Source organism: Sarcophilus harrisii, chromosome 1 (genome assembly GCF_902635505.1).
Source record: "Sarcophilus harrisii chromosome 1, mSarHar1.11, whole genome shotgun sequence".
NCBI classification, from domain to species: domain Eukaryota; kingdom Metazoa; phylum Chordata; class Mammalia; order Dasyuromorphia; family Dasyuridae; genus Sarcophilus; species Sarcophilus harrisii.
In genome coordinates this window covers 344812663-344826331 of record NC_045426.1, presented here as the reverse complement: position 1 = coordinate 344826331, position 13669 = coordinate 344812663, and the positions used below count along the sequence as shown (strand labels likewise).

The following is a 13669-nucleotide window of genomic DNA, read 5'->3' as shown; positions in this document are numbered from 1 at the left end:
TTCCACCAGAGTCCAACTCCAAAGCCATCTATCCCAAGAAGCTCTTGCCAGTCTCAAGTCTCTTTAGTGCTTAAATTTAATTTAATATTTAAAACTACATAGCATAGTTATTTCTCTCTTATCTTCCTACCAGAAAGGATGGAGGGTGAGAAGGCCCCTGTGTTAGATAAACTTTGAGTCACCGCCAGAGTCTAGGACAGCATTTTGTACATAGCATGCACTTATTCAATGTATGCTCAATGAAATGACCCATAGGTCATCTTTATGTTTACCACTGTTTCTCTCATCAACTACTGTCATGCTATGATGAGGCTCTGTACCATCACCCAAAGATAATATTTTATCCTTGTCCCCATGCCTTGTTCTAGAATGCTGCTGATTTCTCTATTTATCTCAAACTGATCCATTTCCAACACAATTCCCACTGTTTTTCTACAAAGTCTTCTAAAACCAATTCTACGGCACATAATGATTTTTCCCTTGCTTATAAGGGAATATAGCATAAGCTCCAAGCAAACTTATCCTTTAGGTCATTACAGCCCCAGCACAATGTTTTGTACATATTAAGCATCAGTAAGTCAATTTTTCTGTCATTTAATTATTTGATGCTGTTGCATGTGTTTTTTAGTGCCCAGTCCAATTATACATATACTCCCCTTAGGTCAGAAAACACATCATCTATTCTTTTATATCTTCAATATAGAGAACATGTAGTAAGAAAAAAGATCATAAAACATTCATATATAAATACCATGACCTACATTGCTAATGTTTAGATGTGCTAAATAGCTATGTTATCCCACATCATCACTGCTTTATTTTCATATCATACAAATGTACCATGAAAATTAAAATTCAATATATACTATAATAGTGACAACTGCTACATATACAACCACAATTCGCTTTAGAAAAACAAACTTGAAAAACTACCCTGAGTTTTAAATGTTACTACAGTTTCCCCCTCCCCACCTCAAGAACAATAATGCAATCCTTTAGTTGATAATAAAACAAAATAACCAAAATTCTGAGTTTGTTAAACTCAGCTATAAATTATCTTTAGTCATGTAGTTTAGAAATTTTCAAGTGCTCTCAGACATCGATTTAATTACCTCCATCTCCATCTCTGCCCTGGCATGTCTGAGTTTAAAAAAAAAATTAAGTCAATTAACAAATATTCAACAAGCACCTAAAATGTACCAAGCATTTTGCTAAATGTTGGGGATACAAATACAAAACACACAATTCTTGCCATCAAGGAGCATACATTCTAATGAGGCATAGAACATATTCACAGTCAAGTAAATAAAAAAAATAATAATTGACAGAAGACCTGAGGAAATAAGGAAAAGTTTCTGGAAGACTGATCTTAGGTTATGCTTTAATGGAAGCTAGGGATTCTAAAGCTTCTTCTTCCCTCTCCCTCTTCTCACATCACTTCTGCCTTCTGCAACTATCTCCTTCACTTATGCCTCTGGTAAAGAAGTGGCTATTTAAGAGACAAACCCTAATGCAGGGGTCCTCAAACTTTTTAAATAGGGGGCCAGTTCATTGTCCCTCACTGTTAAGGGCCGGACTATAGTAAAAACAAAAACTTTGTTTTGTGGGCCTTTAAATAAAGAAACTTCATAGCCCTGGGTGTGGGGAAAATTGTCCTCAGCTGCCGCATCTGGCCCGCGGGCCGTAGTTTGAGGACCCCTGTAGGGCCTAATGTATGCACAAATGATCCCATTCCATCTCATCTCCAACACATTGTCCCCTTGTCCCCCAGTCTTTTTTATCTTCAATTTCCAGATACTAGCTACTTCCCTATTGTCTACAAAACATAGCCATGTCTCCCCTATCTTCAAAATAATCACATTTAATGCATTTATCCCAGCTATTTATCTCACAGTATCTCTTTTTCCTTTCTTGGTTAAACTCCTTGCAAAGGCTATTTCTATTTCTTTCCCTCTCTTACCATCATCTTAACTGCAATCTAGATTCCAACCTCATCATTCAACTGAAATTGTTCTCTCCAAATTTACTAGTGATTCCTTAATTATCAAATCTAATGTTTTGTTTTGTTTTTCTCAATCCTCATTTTTTTTTTTTTTAAAGCTCTGCAGTCTTTTCTTCACATCCTTTTCTCTCTAGGTTTCTGATAATGCTCTCTTCTTATGTTGTCTGCTTACTTCTTCCCACTCTCCTTTGCTGGTTCTTCATGCCAGGCGTTTCTTAACCATGGTATCCCCCAAGAGACTAAGGAGAGAAAACACAGGATAGAACCCTGTGGTACCCATATAGAGGAAAGCTATGGCTAAGGAACCACAACAAAGTAGTGCTGGGAAAACACAAGTAGGGAAGAATGGTAAACAAATGTCAAACTCTGAAACTGGATCTAACACTAAAGACAAAGAAATTTCAATTAAAATAATGGGGAGAGAAGCCAGATAATAAGAGGTTGAGAAGTGAATAGGAAGTTACCAACCAAAGACATAAAGTATGTAAACAGATTTTTCTAGGATTTAAGCTATGAGAGAGAGAAGAGGACAATAGATTAAAGATTTGAGTTTTTCTGTTTGCTTTTGAATGGCGGATGGTCTCTGGGAATGTCAATAAGCAGCAAGGAAGGAGAAAGTATATAGAGAAACTAAAAATTAGGAAAAGAGAAACAATGAAGATCAATAAACTTAAAAAAGAGGTGGCAATGGAAGCAAAAACACAAGAAGATAGGTTGGCATTGATAAGAATACTTCTTAAAATGGAACAAAGGGAAAAAAATAGAGTAATAGTGAGGTGATTTGAAATGTGAAAGTGAAGAGAGGTAGTTCACAAAAGATGAACTGAATTTTTTCAGGGAAGTTTGAGATAAGGTCTTCTGCTGAGTTGGAAGAAATGAAACTTAAATGTTTTTTCTGGAGAGACAAAACAGAGAATTCAATACAAAGTCAATTTTCCTGACTCTCTGCCCAGACCTCCGCCTACTTTTTAAAAAGTTTTATTGATACATTTTGTTTTGACACTAGAGATACTTCTCAATAAGTATCCAAACAACCTTTACTGAGCTCATTCTCAGAGAACAGTTTAACAAAACCTCCTAGTACTTTGTGACTTTCCACTTTAATAGTTACCAACTTTTAACAAAAAGGAAGGCTTTGTGCTTTAACTTTGATAATTTGGTACCAACACTGTTGTATTTGCTGAGTTTTGTTGCCTTTTAGTGTTGCTTTTGTTAACACTGTTGTAACCATCATATATAGTAACCTTTTAATTCTTTTCTTACCCATATCTTCTCCCTATCTCTCCTTCCCTGCCCCAGAGCCACCCAGAGAACCCATTCAAGTTGCTTGACTACTCAAATGAAATGAGAGCCAATAAATCTATTCCTTTCAATGAGATGAGGGACTCCAGGCCTAACCATTTTCCTTGCCCTGCATCCTAACATCTGTTCTGACCTTAGTATGTATTATGCTTCTACATTCTGCATAACTCTAGCACTATTAATTGACCTAATTTTACCTAAAGAGTCCTGGGTCCTGCACTGACCAATCATTGAAAACTTATGGCTTTTGGGTCTTTCCATATACCCCTTCATCTCAAATTACAGTGTGAGCTCCTTTAGAATAGGAACAGTTTCATTCTTTCTATTAGTGTTTATAGTATCTGACATGTAGTAACTGCTTAATTTTTTTTTTTTGTTCATCCATTCTCATGTCTGAATGTTATACATGCAAGATCCCTTATAGCACAATAATATTCCACCATAGTCAAATATTGATTTGTTCATCCATTTTCCAGGAATTAAAACTTATTTTATTTCCAATCCCCCCTCTCTGAAAAAAGTAGGGAGTGATCCATGTGTTTCTATTAGTGTGGTTTCCAGCTATTTCCTCTTTTCCAAGTTCTGGGAACTTCCAACATTCCAGTCCTATTTCCATATCTACATGTAATCTTCATTCTGCCTCTGAAGCACTTTAGACAGAAGAACCCAAAATAGGAGTAGTTTTAGTGATGATGATGAGGGAAAACAAAAAAAAAAAAAAAAAAATGGTAACTAACCTCATCATCCAACTGAAATCGTCCTCTCCAAAGGTATCAAGGTGCTTTTAAGAGTCAAACCTAATGGATTCACCTCAATCTTCATTCCCACTTGGCACTGGCACCCTGCAGCCTCTGAAATTATGGATAGACTAACTCTTTTCTCCCTTAAATATACCTAACATTCCTCTCTTGTGTTTCTTCTCTACCTCTTTCTCAAACTCCTTTATTGATCTTCATTCTCATCATTCCCACTGTGGATATCCCCAGGCTCTGGCCCAGGTCCTCTTCTGAGTTCTCTTTAATCTCATTTAGTGATCTCATGAGTTCCCATGGGTTCAATTATTATCTCTACGCAGAAAATACATACTCATCCTTAATTTCCTTTCTCTTAAAGTATAATACAATTGCCTTTTGGACACCTTAAAGTCAACGGCCCATGGCATCTAAATCTCAAAATGTCCCGAAGATAATTGATTATTTACCGCACCCTCTAAATCTCCCCTCTTCGCAACTTACATAAATCTTGACATTATCACCATATTCCCAGTTACCCAGGTTAACAAAACAGACTCATCCTTATCCTCAACCTCACCCTCATTCACTTCACATCCAATCAATCCCCTGACAAATCTTTTCCTTTCTGCCTTCACAAAATGTCTCACATATGTCCTCTTCTCCCTGCTCACATCCTCTTTCAGGGTCGTCTTGTTAATTTTCCAGGCAAGAAATGCTTTCTAATTGTTCTCTCTGCTTTTGCCTTCTCTCTACTTATTTTCTCCTCTACTCAGATGCCAATATGATTTTCCTCAAATACAAATCTGATCAGGTCTTGTTCCTGTGCAAATAATCTCTAGTGACTCCCTATATTCCCCAAGATCAAATATAAAGTCCTTCTCTTTGGCATTTAAAGCTCTTGTCAATCTAGTTTCTCTTTCCAGTCACCTTAATACTTTTCTCTCTTACATGAAAACTTTGATTCATCTGGCCATACTGGTCTAACTGTTAGTACTCAAATATGACACACTATCGCTAGTCTCCAGACCTTTGCATTGAATGTCTCCCAATGCCTGTAATGCTCTCCTTCTTCACCTCCTTTTCTTAAATTTCCTGGCCTTTTTTCATGAACTCAATTCAAATTCTAACTTCTACAGGTGGTCATATCTGGTCCCACAGTTGATAGTGCATTCCCCACTGAAAATATCTTCCAACTACTCTGCATATATATTGTATGTGCCTAGTTATTTCCATGGTTTTCTTCCCCATTAGAATGTGAGCTCCTTGAAGGCACAGATTGCCTTTACCTTTCTTTGCCTCCCTAAAGCTTGGCACAATGCCTGATCCAATGAACTTCTGTCTACAAGGAGTCTCCACTGGTAACCAGAATGCCACATCCTCTTGATGCCATCTGAGCCTGGCTTTTTATCTGAGGAAAAGGGCAGAATCTGAATATAACTACACTGACAACTACTTGGAATAGAAGTCTATCATCTTTCTGTCCTCTTGCTTCAGTGAGAAGGTCTGAAGGAGCTCAGAATTACCAACAGCTTCACAAAAAAATATCCGTTTCCCAGGTGCTACTAGGTGATCCACCAATCAGAAAAGTGTTAATTACAGATATTAGGGTCTAAATTATCTTTAAGGTCCTTTCAAGCTCTTAAAATTACAAAACTGTTACACTTCCAACATGTATGATTTTCAACAATATATGTTATTGACTTCATAACTTAGTAGACAAATGAGGTCTAGTGCAATCAATCATCTTGCTCCTAGTAACTCCATTAGTTTCCAGAAGAAGCAGGATAGGTTTTCAGACTTTTAACTGAAAAGAAGAGTTACATGGCTGAAGAACTGTATCATCATGAAGTCAAGATAGTGATGAATCTCTCTTAAATTAGCTAGGCTTATTCCTCAGACACAGATATATGTTGAAATAGTCTATCATCAGGTCCACTCAAAACCTTTCCAGCTTGACAGTACTAACCAGAGCTTGTACCAGCAAAAATCCATGGCAGAATGACACACAAGTAAGGCACCAATGGAGAATAAACCTATTACTCTCATAATAATCATAGCCTACCTTCACATCGGGTTTTATAGTTCTTGGGACACTTTCATCTATATCTCACTGTACCTCGCAACAATACCATGATAAAGACTAAAAGAAGTACCTATCTCTATTTCACAGATGAGGAAATTGAGATAAAGTGATTTGCTGAAGATCACACTAAAAATAAAACCCAGCGTTTGGAGGCCTGTTCAAAAAGTATTATTATTATTATTATTTTACCATATCACACGTGTAACATACTCCTGAGCATCTGACCTCAGAATAATATCTACTTTAAGTTCAATTAATCACAAGTGATTATAGATTTTTAGAATTGAAATGGATTATTGAGACCATCTAAAACAGAAGTACTTAATATCTTTTTGTCTTTAACCTGTGGTCCATGGTAAATTTTGAGAAAGCCAGATTTCTTCTCAAAATGAAGTTCTGAAAATAGTAAGGTCAAAAAACAATTAAATTGAGAACAATTATCATTAAGAAAATATTTCTTACATGTTCATGACCATATATTTCTAAGAACTCTGATTTCTATAGATGAAACTCTTCAGCTTATGAGAAAATTCAGAAAAAGCATAAACTAATTTATTCCCAGTAACCTAAGAAATCAGCGATAGATGCAGAATAACTCATCTGACTCCCATTCCTCCATGTTTTCTACTATTGTCACACTGCTTCCTAAAATGCTGCTCGTAAAAGTACATAAAATAAAAATATGTATCAACAAAAAGAGGAAATCAAATGGTTTTAGTCTTAAGATACGTTTTTAAGACAACTGCCAGCATCTTCCTTCAACCAAAAGTGTTTTATCAATCCAAAGCTTTCTAATGGAATTTTTTTTCACATTGTCTTCAATTTATATTCTTGTGGAAGACAACAAAGGATTAAGTCAAGGAAACATTCTTGTCTCTTCACTAAGTTTCTTTACTTATATTAATCAATTTTATTATATAACAAAGAACTTCTTTTACTTTAACATCTAAACTGGCAAATAATTAAATATATATATATATATATATATATATATACACACACACACATACACACACACACACACATATATAATATAAAATTTTTCCTAAGTGTTATATTTAATGAACTGGTGGTTCATTCATTGACATTTACACTGTTCAGTCCCAAGTCAAAACTTCTAAAGATTTTAAAGGGATTTTAAAAGGTTAGACATAAGTTGAGAAAACTGTCAAGGCACAACTGTTTTTCTTGTTTGAGGCTAACAATGTTGATGTAATGGTTTTTATATTCCATACAGAGTAAAAAATTTCTCAGAAACATTAAAAGCGTATCTGAAGGACTGAGGCTGATCACCACACCATCATACTGCTACAAATAAGACGTCAAATTAGGAATTAAAATGCCAGATGCTGACAGGCAAGCTACAGAATAAAAAAAGCACACATATTTCCTCAATCGTTCTAAAAGCTACCACCACTTTTTATTTATACTAAATGGGAGGGACAGAATCAGAGAGGTAGAAAGACAGATAGACAAGACAGGTCAGTGAAAACACAAAGGGCACATTTTTTTCTTAAATACAAGTCCCTCCTAAATTAATATTTTACTTAACAGAGAAATAATTTAGTGGCAAGCTAATGACTACTGCTAGAAAAAGATTTTAATAAGTCATAATTCTACAGGACTTTAAAGTTTGCAATGCACAGTTCCTACAACAATGAAATTATTCCAATTTTACAAATAAGTAAACTGAGACTCTGATAGGATAGATGACAATTCAATATGTCAACTCAGGTCTTCTCATTTCAAACCTATCACTTCACTATGCTATGTGGCCATTCTTAGCATCCTATTTGGAACCTACCTAATTCTAAAAAGTAAATCCAATTCTGTAGGCATTCCTAATATTTAATACAAAGTAAGTATGATGAATTTATCGTCAAGTTATTTTTCATTAACTTTTGCAACCGAGATACAATATAGTTACAAAGACATAAGAAAAAGTTAATTGTAATTACACAAATGGGATTGATAGGTTGCATTCCTCCCCTCCCCCCCTTCCCATCAGAACAAAACTTTACACTTCAAAGAAAATACCTGCCCCAGGCATTTTAACATTTGAATGCTCTTCTCCACCCCTACTCCACCCCTACCCCTCTCTAAGCAATGGGGGTTATGTGACTTGCCCAAAGTCACACAGCTGGTGTCCCCAGTGATAGTTCAGATCTGAGCTCACTCTTAAAGTTACTTAACTTTTGTACTTTTGCCCCACCTCAAAAAGCTTTAATAAATGTTAGTAGTGCCAATAATTCCAGAGTCCATTGACCAATTTTAAGTTGAGGATTTGAAAGGACCATTAAATTCTGAAAACCGTTTTGCTCATCACCTTTTCAAATCTGTCTGTGATTATTTATTAAATAACTTTAATCATCATCTCACAAAATTCAAGAGGGTTAATTTACATATAATTCTAATATAGATGTAATATTTCCTGAATCATTTCTAAATTTGTAAAATGTGAGCATCTGAATATAAACGAGATAATGTCTAATTCCTTTATATAGTTAAACAATTACAGGATCCTGACATATCACTAGAAAAAAGTTAACAAAAATGTAGTTTATACACAAAGGATAAAATCTGGCACTCTTTCCCTATTTTGTTGAGGAAAATTAAATAGGAGGGATATACTTAGTTAACCACTAATGTCTATTAAAAAAAAAAAATCAAAATAAAATGACAAGTTTTAAGTCTTAACTATTGTTCCTATATAATAGCATTAGGTCATCATAGAACATCCTCTTCACTAGTCACCACTCTTAAGGAAGTAAGATCTTATCCAAGACACTGAAGTAAAATAACTGAAAAATTTAAGCGAAACAATACTCTCTGATACTTTTGCACTAATGACAGACTTATGGTAAAGCCTACTATACAAATTATGACCAAATTAAGTTAGAAGCAGCCATTTATAATTCTTTTCTCCAAACCAAACCAGTTCCTTTGTTGGAATTACTACCTTTCTAGAAAGGGTAAACATTAAATATTTTCCTTTTCTTAATTTTCATGATACTGCTCAATTCTAAAATATTATATTATAGTCAAAACTACAGTCTAAAACATAGGCGTACTAAGAATCACTCAAAAAACATATTATTGGAATCCAATTTACTAGTCCAAATAAAATAAATTTGCTGAAGCTTCAAAATAGATTAAATTTAAGACTACAGGTTATTTCAAAATAGGTGTCTTTCCCACACTCCTAAGTGAGTTTCCAAAGTGACTATTTTGCAAATGTAAACTGAAGAGTGGGCCATCACAGCAATTTAACTAGTATGGAGGTATAGAGGTTGGGGGAGGGGAAAAAGAAGGCCCTAGCAACTAGGACCCTCCAGTGAAAAGAATAAAGTGGCAGACCCTGAAAATTTGGGGAAGGGTCATAGTGTATGTGGATGTAATTTTGGGGGGGGTTTAGGGAGAGCTGAGCATACCTTTTCCCTTGGCATTGGTGCTGCTGTTGCTGCCAACTGCACAGGCTGAATCTTTCCTGAATCTCTTGCTCTGAGGTCTCACACTAGACCTTAAGAAATGATGCTGGTCCTGGGAAGAGGCCTGAAGAGGGGACTGGGCTTGCTGCAGACTGGAGGAGGAAGGGTTATTATTGTTATTATTATTGATAATCTTCTCCTCTTTCTTTGTGCTGTGGCTGGTCTCTTCAGCTGCTTCTCCTCCTCCAGCCCCTTCTCCTTCCAGGGACTCCTCATCTGCTGATCTCTTGCCCAGCTTTTTGAGCCCTTCCTCCCCGCTGCTGCCGTCTCCCAACTTTACTGTCATCCTAGGGGAAGGGGGAAGAGGAAAGAAAAAAGGAAAAACCTCATGAGACCCGCAAAGGAAAGAAAATCCCTGGCCCAGAGAGGGGAGAAGTTTAGCTGCAGAAATTCCCTCTCAACATGGCCGCCGTTGTTTGTTACAAATCCCCTCTCGGCTCCTTTGCCTGTCCCGGCCCAACAGCCCGGGCCCAATCTGCCAGGGGGCCGGAGCCGGATCCCCAGTCCACCCAGCCCTCCCCAGAATCGACCCGGAGGGCTCCGGACCCTTCCAAGGAGGCTGGACGACGGATTTGTCAAGGAAACGGCCCAGCCAAAGTCAGGCGTCTGAAGCGCTCGCGAAGAGAGAGAAAACCAGAGCAGCAGCAGCCCCAGACGGCGGAGACCCCGGGGAGCTGCGGGGCCCCCGAAGCCGCTGCAGGGCCCCCTCTCCGTCCTACCCATGCTGCGGGTCCTCGGGGCCGGGGGCTGTCTTCTTTCTCCTCACCATGGAGCCGAGGTGATCCGACCTACCCAGGGGGGAAATGGTTCATCGTCCTAGATGCAGCAGCAGCTTCTCTATGCGTGTGGAGCTCGCTCCTGCTCTGACTCTGGGGCTGGGGCTGGGGCTGGCCAAGGCTGCAAAGATTCCCAACTCCTTCCCCCTCCCCCCACGCTGCCCCCCCCCAAAAAAAGGGAAAGGACTACCACATTTTGCACACCTACTCCTGCCACTAGCTACAAGTTCACCCCAGGAAAGGGGCAGAGGGCCCAAGATCAAGTGCAGGAGGAGCCAACCTCAAGCTGGCTACTTTGCAAAGAGAACACCAAGGCTGAAAGCTGCTGTCACCTTTTTGCATTAAAAAAAATAAAACAAACAACAATTTAAGCCCCCAAAGCCCAGTAAATTATTGTCTTCTGGAATCAGAAAAGAAGTTATTTCAAAGATAAGATCCCCAAATAATTTCAGAATAAGGAGAAAAAAAGGTCTTTTAGAGGGTTTTTCTTTTTTTTTTTTCTTTTTCAACAAAAGAGCCTGTTGCACCACTTAGCTGAGTTTATAAATGAGTTCGATAGTTTTTTCAGATTTCGGAAATTCTTCCTTTAAAAATATTTTTAAATTATCATTGCCATAATTTCTTATCCATTGCATGTAAAAATTCCATAAAATAAATTTGCACATCAAAAAATGGCTGCGGTCAAAGATCAGTTTCCCTCAAAAACAACTTGTGTAAATATCTATGGACAAAAACATTAATCCATGTATTATGAAATAAAACTAATTAGTACAAGTTCCTTAAAGTTTTCAGGAACTATGCCCCAGAACACAATCACTGGAGAAAAAACAACAATCACTTATTTAGAATTGAGCTAACTAATGTTATTGAATATACCAGATGATAAAAAATGTATTTAAAAAAAGGAAAAGTTTTTTTTAAGTAACCAAACTTTAAAATGAGCATAGCATCAATACAGGGCCAATATTCAATATTGTGTATAATACAAAAAAATAGATTAAACAATGTGGCTTTTCACATATCTGATCTGTCATGTAAATCACCAACTCAAATAATTGGCAAAAGTTAAATGACATGAAGTATCGAAAATAAAACTGCTAAAAACTTGACATAATACAGATATAGAAAATAACATCTAAAATATACTTTACAAAAATTGATTCAAAAGCAAGAAGCAATATTACAATTCCTTATTCAATATCCTTTTAATAAAATAGAGAACTTATGAAGAGCTTTATTTGGTATAAAATTTGTAGTGTGGGGGCAAAGACCTTGGTTGTTTTATCTCAAGTGTTAGGCCAGCAGCAAACATTAAGCTTAATAAAATAGCCTTAGAACAAATTTACCAGACATATTAAATGCAGATACCGGGCAGAACCAAAAACACCTACTTTTTCAGAACCGAATAACCGAATAAGTTAGCTAATATGTATGCATAAGATACAGTCGTACAGAAAACTGCAGGTCTAAAATTTTTTAAGCTGTTCCAACAGAATTGGAATCATCCTAGAGAGACGATAACCCAACATTATACCTCAAAGTGCACACAGGCGCAGTTCCCTTTTTCAGCAAAAAGAAAAATACCAGCAGTCAAACACCTGTCACATTGCGGGGGAGGGGGACCGACAGAGAGCCCTAAACTACTTTTCTACGTTTTACAAGACCACTAATAAGACAACTAGCCATGCTGTGTGTTAAGTCTCGGATTCTCAGACCACTCCAACCAGGACCCAATTCATCCGAAACATAGCTCAACTGCCCAGCTGATCGTCCTTCCAGGACGGAAGACGCTTCCAGAAACAGAGTACCTTGCTTCTCATCTTTACGTTCCTCCAATCTGCCCTCTAGCCAACATTAATTATCTTACTTTTTTACCATTAGCCCGGCTCCCGGTTTTGCTAACTACAGGAAAATTTTCCATCTACATGACAGAATGACTGCTCTGAATTAAGGTGGATCATGTGGGCGTCCCCTGATCCTTGCTGCTGTTCTTGCTGCTGACCCCAGGCTGAAGACAATCCTCCCACCCAGCACCGACCAAGGGCGAGAAAAAGGACCACTGACTCGCCGAATGCTCATCCTTCGCGACCCCTTCCACTTAAAGTAATCGATCCGGCGCCCCAGGTGCACCCCAGCCCTTTACCTTAGGCATCAAAGCGCAGCTGCAGCCTGGCACCGCGGGCTCTCCGGCCGGCTGCTCGCAGTCCAGCGGCGTCCTTCCCGCTTCTCCGGGGACTGCTCCAGGCTCACAACACCCTCCCCCGGCCCGGGCCCCGGGAGCCCTCCCTTGCAGGCTGTGGCCCCGGTAGCCCAGGGCCGGGCCTCAGGCTCGGCCGGCCTGATCCCGGCCGCCTCAGTCTCTGCTCCGTCCCCCCCACCCCCGAGGCGGATCAGGGCGGCCACCGGCCGCTGGGGGAAGGGTCCGGGGGAGTGTCCTCTGGATAGGGAGAACGAGAGGGAGAGAGACACTGTGGGCCAAGAGCTGAGCAGGGGCAGGTCCGCTCTGAGCCCCGGGCCCCGCAGCGAGGCGCGGCGCGACCCCGCGCGCGGGTCCGAGAACGGCCCTCCGCCTCTCCGGGGGAAGGGATGGCGATTGTCGGAAGCCCCAGCCGGTGCTACGATCCGCCGCCCGCCGGAGGCCCCCCGATTCCGGGCAGCCTCTCTCGCGGCCGGGGCACTACACCGCGGGGCTCGATAGTTCCGGCTCCAGCAGCGGCAGCAGCAAAAGAGCCGCAACGCGACCGCGCGCGGAGCCAGGGGCGCGCGCAGAAGGCCGGGCGAAGGCGCTCAGGCACGAGCACGCCGCTAGCTTTCCTCCGATTCCAACGGGGCGCCTGACAAGCTCAAAGCTCATTGGCCAAGAACTGGCGCGCGCGCCGGCCTAGAAGGACCCGGGGCAGGAAGATGGGTGGGTCCGAGAATGAAGTAATGTTGTGATGCCTTTTGCTCGGATTGTACAGGGCGGGGTCAATTCGGATTGGTGGAGTGACAGCCAATAGGAAGTCAACACAGAGAGAGGTGATTGGTCGGGACTGTGTTGACTAATGCGTGGGAAAAATAGATTACAACTGAGTGCCTAAATAAGAAAGGCAGTTTTTTTACCTGGTCTTTGATAAGGAAATAGAAATGTTTGTAAATGATAGAGATGGAATATTTTAATTTCTTGAAAAAGATGCCGTTTTATGTAGAATAGTATTACATTGTCCTGTCCTAAACCGCAAAAACCAATTTAAAGGGTTATGTGGGTTCTTGCTCAATGACACCTAACGATACATTCTTTAAAT

General features: G+C 39.5%; 1 protein-coding gene across 2 annotated transcripts in view; it reads right to left on the bottom strand.

The window, feature by feature from the left end:
• Nucleotides 1–12635, bottom strand: part of CRAMP1 (cramped chromatin regulator homolog 1) — a 94989-nt gene extending 82354 nt beyond the window's left edge. Inside the window, exons 1-2 of one of the 2 annotated variants that reach the window (XM_003761997.4) lie at nucleotides 12529–12635; nucleotides 9553–9896 (exon numbers count right to left, since the gene is read on the bottom strand). In XM_003761997.4, coding sequence (XP_003762045.1) covers nucleotides 9553–9895 — 343 coding nt within the window. In that variant the 5' untranslated portion in view covers nucleotide 9896; nucleotides 12529–12635. Of the gene's footprint in view, nucleotides 1–9552; nucleotides 9897–10328; nucleotides 10510–12528 lie in introns of those variants that run through there. The other variant, XM_031945787.1, reaches the window with a different exon arrangement.
• Nucleotides 12636–13669: the final 1034 nt, after the last annotated feature.